The 7682-nt window shown below is 45.3% G+C and overlaps 1 protein-coding gene across 1 annotated transcript; it reads left to right on the top strand.

Annotated features, from left to right (window-relative positions):
- The first annotated feature begins 900 nt into the window (after positions 1 to 900).
- Positions 901 to 5469, top strand: LOC130203700 (uncharacterized). The gene is made up of 4 exons (XM_056430104.1): positions 901 to 1895; positions 1984 to 2220; positions 4810 to 4991; positions 5357 to 5469. Exons 1-4 carry the CDS (start codon positions 1727 to 1729, stop codon positions 5444 to 5446), a joined length of 678 nt encoding a protein of 225 aa, XP_056286079.1. The 5' UTR covers positions 901 to 1726; the 3' UTR covers positions 5447 to 5469.
- Positions 5470 to 7682: the final 2213 nt, after the last annotated feature.

Below are 7682 nucleotides of genomic sequence, written 5' to 3'. Positions count from 1 at the left end.
GCTGTTCTTGTTTCCTGTCGGCCGCGATGACGTCTCACCGTCGTGAGTGTTTTGGGGTAAAGACAGTTTAAGAACAAAAGGTCCTCCTCTGACTCAGCCCTATAATGATAGTAATAACAAATATACATTGTCATTATATATAATATGGTTAAAGTCATTCATGAACCAACTTCCTTTTTGCCTGAACATTCCTCATGGACTTCTCCTGAATCTGTTCTGTCTCTACCTGTTTGTCACGATACTCATATTATAACTTCTATACATATTACATACCTGCCATAAATATCATGATACCCGATACCAGAATTCAATACACCATACAAACAATATGGTACCATAAATTCGAGACTGGTATATTTATCTATAATAGTAATAAATAAAACATCTGTATGGTTCACTTTTTACCAACTTTTTAACACTTAACAAATGACAGTAATATTAGTATTAATACAGCCAGATATGAATGAAACTACATGGTTCCATCATAGCATTGATTATACACTATGAGGCCGTTAGTCTCTGACCAGATGATCCACAGTTCATCAGGATGAGCAGCTGGAGAGTTACACAACTTTACAGACTGAAACATTTCACTTCTGGCATCTTTTTTATTTTTTAAGCGAAGTCTCTAAAGCTGCTCCTCTTCTCTCGCTGTGAGCTGCGCAGCGGTGTCGCAGACAGCTCGACACGGAGCAGCGCGTGCGCCTGATCGCTCTCTTAATGAAGTATCGATACTAAAATATGCTAAATCACATCGTGTTTAACGTCTGGTGCTTTGTTAGCATCGCTACACCGTGCAGCATGACAGGAGTAGATGTGGCGGCTAACATTCAAGCTAACCTAAACCCCAAACGATGTCGACATCTGAACGCTGATTGGCGAGACGACACGTCCCATCAAAGATGTTTTATTGCGAAGAGCACCACTTCACACTTTTCTCCGCGTCTCACTGCAATCTCAACGGCAGCGGGCCAGGTGACCCCCCCCCCCCAAAAACAAAAACTCTTCGGATCTCCACGATTCACGTGGATGACCTATTTTGAGTTAAAAACGGTGAATTTCACCGAAAGGTGACAAGTTTGCAGGTATGTGAGCGATGCGGCGGGACAACAGGTCCACCGGAATTTTCCCCGCGACTCGAGGTGAAGGTCACCGAGCTGCGTGAGCCGACGGGCGATGTCGTGTATAAATATATAAACATGATATTAATGTTATGAACTCAAACACGAGGCGTCACGTGTTCACACGTGTGTGTGACGTCAACGAGGACGAAGCAGAACTCGTGGTGAGTTCTTCATGGTGGAGGAAGGAAGTGAGAACTGTTTCCGCGGAGTAGACACATAGATAAGCCCCGCCCCCTGCTAAGCCCCGCCCCCTCACGAATGGCGCGAAAAGCCACAAATAGTCACGTGAGTAAAGCGTTGAGGATATTCGCATCACGCAGCTTTAAGATCTCCACTTATGTAAACTGATGATACGATCCTCTTTCTTGATCTTCTACCTTTGAAGGAACCAAATCAGAACCAACAGAGATCTGGTCTTGACGGAGACGTTGAGGTTGATTTTTCTTCTTCTTGCACACGATCCACAAGGCGTGGAGGACTTGTGGCTCGTGTGATGTCCTCAGAGGGGTGAGGACATTCCCCCGGTGGGAAGGTCTCCCTTATCAGTGCAGGTACAATCGTCCTGCCCCCTGCCCCCCCCCTCTCTAGTCATCGTGGAGCACATGCAGGCGGTGATCATCGTGCCCACGCTGCTGCTCCTGGTGTCCGTGGTGACGCTGGTGGCCGTGTGCATCATGAGGTACTGCCCTCAGAGGAAGAGGACTCCGGGCTACCACCGCTCCACCCACAGGCCGAGGACCAGCCCCCGACGTCAGCTGCAGGGAGTTGATGGTGAGTCCACCGAGTCTTCACAGGATTAGAGTCTTCCCTTTTCAAAAGGACGACACTCGCATGTATTAATCTGCGTCTCTCTCTCTAGCGCCCCCGGGGATAAACCCCCTGGAGCACGAAGTGCTGCCCATGTCGGTTCAGGAAGTGCAGCAGACTGTGGTGCCGACTCTGGACGCAGTACCACGGGAGTCCACCGAGCGGCAGCGTGGAGCCTTCAGTCAGGTCACCGCCCTGCCGCAGACCTTCTCCATTAACCCAGACGACTCCACGAGCCTCTACAGAGCACGCATGGACAACAGGGACGTGGTCCTGAGGGTGCTGAGAGGTACAGAGTCCTCAGAGAGGACTTACTGCAGGTCTCAGAGGTCTTACTGCAGGCATTAAAGAGGTCTTACTGCAGGCCTTAAAGAGGTCTTAATGCAGGCCTTAAAGAGGTCTTACTGCAGGCCTCAAAGAGGTCTTACTGCAGGTCTCAGAGGTCTTACTGCAGGCCTCAAATAGGTCTTAATGCAGGCCTCAAAGAGGTCTTACTGCAGGCCTTAAAGAGGTCTTACAGCAGGCCTCAAAGAGGTCTTACTGCAGGTCTCAGAGGTCTTACTGCAGGCCTCAAATAGGTCTTAATGCAGGCCTCAAAGAGGTCTTACTGCAGGCCTTAAAGAGGTCTTACTGCAGGCGTTAAAGAGGTCTTACTGCAGGCCTTAAAGAGGTCTTACTGCAGGCCTTAAAGAGGTCTTACTGCAGGCCTTAAAGAGTCTTACAGCAGGCCTTAAGAGGTCTTAATGCAGGCCTTAAGAGGTCTTACAGCAGGCCTTAAGAGGTCTTACAGCAGGCCTTAAAGAGGTCTCACTGCAGGCCTTAAAGAGGTCTTAATGCAGGCCTTAAGAGGTCTTAATGCAGGCCTTAAAGAGGTCTTACTGCAGGCCTTAAAGAGGTCTCACTGCAGGCCTTAAAGAGGTCTCACTGCAGGCCTTAAAGAGGTCTCACTGCAGGCCTTAAAGAGGTCTCACTGCAGGCCTTAAAGAGGTCTCACTGCAGGCCTTAAAGAGGTCTCACTACAGGCCTTAAAGAGGTCTTACAGCAGGCCTTAAAGAGGTCTTACTGCAGGCCTTAAAGAGGTCTTACAGCAGGCCTTAAAGAGGTCTTACTGCAGGCCTTAAAGAGGTCTTACTGCAGGCCTTAAAGAGGTCTCACTGCAGGCCTTAAAGAGGTCTTACTGCAGGCCTTAAAGAGGTCTTACTGCAGCCCTTAAAGAGGTCTTACAGCAGGCCTTAAAGAGGTCTTACTGCAGGCCATAAAGAGGTCTTACTACAGGCCTTAAAGAGGTATTAATGCAGGCCTTAAAGAGGTCTTACTGCAGGTATCAGAGGTCTTAATGCAGGCCTTAAAGAGGTCTTACTGCAGGTATCAGAGGTCTTACTACAGGCTTTAAAGAGGTCTTAATGCAGGCCTTAAAGAGGTCTTAATGCAGGCCTTAAAGAGGTCTTACTGCAGGCCTTAAAGAGGTCTTACAGCAGGCCTTAAAGAGGTCTTACTGCAGGCCTTAAAGAGGTCTTACTACAGGCCTTAAAGAGGTCTTACAGCAGGCCTTAAAGAGGTCTTACTACAGGCCTTAAAGAGGTCTTACAGCAGGCCTTAAGAGGTCTTGGCAGGCCTTAAAGAGGTCTTACAGCAGGCCATAAAGAGGTTTAATGCAGGCCTTAAGAGGTCTTACTACAGGCCTTAAAGAGGTCTTACAGCAGGCCTTAAGAGGTCTTACTGCAGGCCTTAAGAGGTCTTACTACAGGCCTTAAGAGGTCTTAGCAGGCCTTAAAGAGGTCTTACTGCAGGCCTTAAAGAGGTCTTACTACAGGCCTTAAAGAGGTCTTACAGCAGGCCTTAAAGAGGTCTTACTGCAGGCCTTAAAGAGGTCTTACTACAGGCCTTAAAGAGGTCTTACTACAGGCCTTAAAGAGGTCTTACAGCAGGCCTTAAAGAGGTCTTACAGCAGGCCATAAAGAGGTTTTAATGCAGGCCTTAAAGAGGTCTTACTACAGGCCTTAAAGAGGTCTTACTACAGGCCTTAAAGAGGTCTTGGCAGGCCATAAAGAGGTCTTACAGCAGGCCATAAAGAGGTTTTAATGCAGGCCTTAAAGAGGTCTTACTACAGGCCTTAAAGAGGTCTTACTGCAGGCCTTAAAGAGGTCTTACTACAGGCCTTAAAGAGGTCTTACTGCAGGCCTTAAAGAGGTCTTACTGCAGGCCTTAAAGAGGTTTTAATGCAGGCCTTAAAGAGGTCTTACTACAGGCCTTAAAGAGGTTTTAATGCAGGCCTTAAAGAGGTCTTAATGCAGGCCTCAAGAGGGTCTTAATGCAGGCCTTAAGAGGTCTTACTACAGGCCTTAAGAGGTCTTAATGCAGGCCTCAAGAGGTCTTACTGCAGGCCTTAAAGAGGTCTTACTGCAGGCCTTAAAGAGGTCTTACTGCAGGCCTTAAAGAGGTCTTACTGCAGGCCTCAAAGAGGTTTTAATGCAGGCCTCAAAGAGGTCTTACTGCAGGCCTTAAAGAGGTCTTACTGCAGGCGTTAAAGAGGTCTTACTACAGGCCTTAAAGAGGTCTTACTGCAGGCCTTAAAGAGGTCTTACTGCAGGCCTTAAAGAGGTCTTACTGCAGGCGTTAAAGAGGTTTTAATGCAGGCCTTAAAGAGGTCTTACTACAGGCCTTAAAGAGGTTTTAATGCAGGCCTTAAAGAGGTCTTACTGCAGGCCTTAAAGAGGTCTTACTGCTGGCCTCAGAGGTCTTACAGCAGAAACCTCATTGTTTGTGACAAAATGTATTATTTAAACCCTAATGACATCAAACTAATGTGAACAGTTGCTGTGTACATGTGAACACCTGATAACAGGTGAACACCTGATTCTGGTCTCTAATCTCTCAGAGCGAGCAAACAGCAGCGAGAAGCAGCACTTTGTGGGTTTCGCGTCCTTCCTGTCGGGCCTGGGGCCACACCCCTTCTTACCTGAGCTGCTGGGGGTGGTGACGGTGCAGCCGCCCCCCATGATGGTGGTGGAGGAGCTGCAGCACAGGGACCTGTTGGGCTACCTGTGGAGATGTCGACAGGTACGGTTAAAATCATCAAAAACACTTTGAGAACCCTAAAAAAACTTCTAAATGGAATCTATTGCCCCAAAAATATCGATGGAGCAGAAGTGGACGGTTTGGTATTCCTCACAGTCACAGGACCGTGACTTAACAGATGTAATGACTGCTCTCTGCCTCTGAGGGGCAGTAGAGGGCAATACATCCCAACACTGAGACACAGGTATCCAGAGCGTCTCCAGTGGCAGGTGCTGTACATTCACCTCTGGATGTCACAGAATGATGAATGCAGACATGGAGAGAGAGAAGGGAGACAGGAGACCCGGGGCTCTGACTCTAAAGGATGTCAGGAGACTGATCATATGTTTACCCCCCCCCCCCTGAAGGGTAACTCGGGTGCAGAGGGTTCATGTGAGATGACAGAGAAGAGGATCTTCTCCATGGCCGAACAAGTGGCCTCAGCTCTGGTGGGTTAAACAGCTGTGTGTGTGTGTGCGTTTGTCTGTGTGTCTGTGTGAGTGTGTGTCTCTGTGTGTGTCTGTCTGTGTGTGTGTCTGTCTGTGTCTGTGTGAGTGTGTATGTGTGTGTGTCTGTGTCTCTGCGTGTGTGTCTATCTGTGTGTGTGTCTCTGTGTGAGTGTGTATGTGTGTGTCTGTGTATGTGTGTATGTGTCTGTCTATGTGTGTGTCTGTGTCTGTGTGTATGTGTGTCTGTCTCTCTATGTATCTCTGTCTATGTCTGTGTCTCTAATATGTATGTCTGTGTGTATAGTGTGTCTATGTGTCTGTCTGTATATAAGTCTGTCTGTGTGTGTATCTATTGTCTGTCTCTATGTCTGTTGATTAATCAACAATATATATAAATAAATATATTTATTAATATATATTTATACATATATATGTATAAATACGTATATATTTAGTTATAGAGATCTATATATTTATTTATATATAAAAACATAATTGTAAATATGTATTTATTTCTCTCTGTATATAAATATATATATTTATTTATATATAAATATATATAAGTAGTAGTAAGTACAAGATCCTGTCTCTTTTCTTGACTCCCTCTCACTCTGTGACAGATGGTCTTTTGGTGTCCTGCTCTATGAAATGGTCACGTTGGGTGAGTGTTTTCAAATCATAAATACATACATATAATAGATACATATATATACATATTTATATATGATTGTAATTACCTGCAAAGAACAAATATAAACACCCTTTCATATCACAGTAAAGTACATGCGATAATGTGTATATTTGTGATGTATAGGGACATTAATAAAATATATAATGCTCCCATGTATGCAGGCGACCCACCGTTTGCCAAGATGATCTGTCATCTGGTGTGTGTGTGTGTGTTATGTAACGTGGTGTTCCGCGGTGAAGCTGGCGCGGTGGTCCTGTGAGGGATCATTCCGCCGTCTGAACCGGATCATGTGTGCCTTGTTTTTACTTTTTTTATTCACAGCATCAACAACATTTTATAGATTTCCCGCTTATTTTTCCCGCCAAAAAAACAGAATTCACAAAGCGGGAAAACAAACAACATGTTTCTAAAGGTCCTTATTTTGAGTTTTTGTGAGGATGAAATAAAAGAAATGTGAATACTTCATGAACTTTATGTCCATTTAGATTCTCTCTTAATTATATACATTTAATTCTTAAAAAACATTTAAACAAAGTTTAAATTATACATTAAAATTTTTTTGATGATTGATTTGATGATTTTTTTCTTTTATATATAGAGAGCAGAGGTGAAGGAGGGGAGGAGGGAAGGAGGGAGGAAGGAAGAAGGAAAGGAGGGATGGAGGGAGGAGGGAGGGAAGGAAGAAGGGAATGTAATGGAGGATGGAAGGAATAAGCGAAGGAAGGAACGAAATAAAAAAGGAAGGAAGGAAAGAAGGAAGGGAATGAAAGAAGGAAGGAATGAAGGAAAGACAGAAGGAAGGAACGAAAGAAGAAAGGAAGGAAGGAAATAAGGAAGGAAGGAAGGAAAGGAAGGAAGAGGGATGGAAGGTAATATGGAAATAAGGAAGGAAGGAGATAAGGAAGGAAGAAAGGAAGAAAGATGGAAGGAAAGGCGGAAAGAACAAAGGAAGGACGTAAGGAAGGAAGAAAGGAAGAATGGAAGGAAGGAAAGAAGGAATGAATACTGTCCAGTATTTCAAGTATTTAGGGGATCCAGTGTGTGTGTGTCTGTGTGTGTCTGTGTGTGTCTGTGTGTGTGTCTGTGTGTGTGTGTGTGTGTCTGTGTGTGTCTGTGTGTGTCTGTGTGTGTGTGTCTGTGTGTCTGTGTGTGTGTGTGTGTGTGTGTGTGTCTGTGTGTGTGTGTGTGTTGTGTGTGTTGTGTGTGTCTATGTGTGTGTGTTGTGTGTCTGTGTGTGTGTGTTGTGTGTGTGTGTGTGTGTGTGTGTGTGTTGTGTGTGTTGTTGTCGTGTGTGTTGTTGTGTGTTGTGTGTTTGTTGTGTTGTAGTGTGTGTGTAGTGTAGTGTGTTGTGTAGTGTGTGTTGTGATAGTGTGGTTTGTGTGTGTGTGTGTTGTGTGTGTGTGTGTGTGTGTGTCTGTGTTGTGTGTTGTTGTGTGTGTTGTTGTATGTCTGTGTGTGTGTGTTTGTGTGTGTGTTGTTGTGCTGTGTGTGTGTGGTGTGTGTGTTGTGTTAGTGTGTGTTGTGTGTGTGTGTGTTATGTGTGTGTTGTGTGTG

This window comes from Pseudoliparis swirei, chromosome 1, assembly GCF_029220125.1.
Source record: "Pseudoliparis swirei isolate HS2019 ecotype Mariana Trench chromosome 1, NWPU_hadal_v1, whole genome shotgun sequence".
NCBI classification, from domain to species: Eukaryota; Metazoa; Chordata; class Actinopteri; order Perciformes; family Liparidae; genus Pseudoliparis; species Pseudoliparis swirei.
The sequence above is the reverse complement of the archived record's forward strand: the minus strand, read 5'-3'. Positions and strand labels throughout refer to the sequence as shown.

Bases quoted from the DNA above. Each gene is read 5' to 3' on its own strand.
- LOC130203700 (XM_056430104.1), top strand. From the start codon at position 1,727: ATGCAGGCGGTGATCATCGTGCCCACGCTGCTGCTCCTGGTGTCCGTG. The intron at 1,896-1,983 runs GTGAGTCCACCG...CTCTCTCTCTAG, and splicing joins TCAGCTGCAGGGAGTTGATG to CGCCCCCGGGGATAAACCCC. The intron at 2,221-4,809 runs GTACAGAGTCCT...CTAATCTCTCAG, and splicing joins GGTCCTGAGGGTGCTGAGAG to AGCGAGCAAACAGCAGCGAG.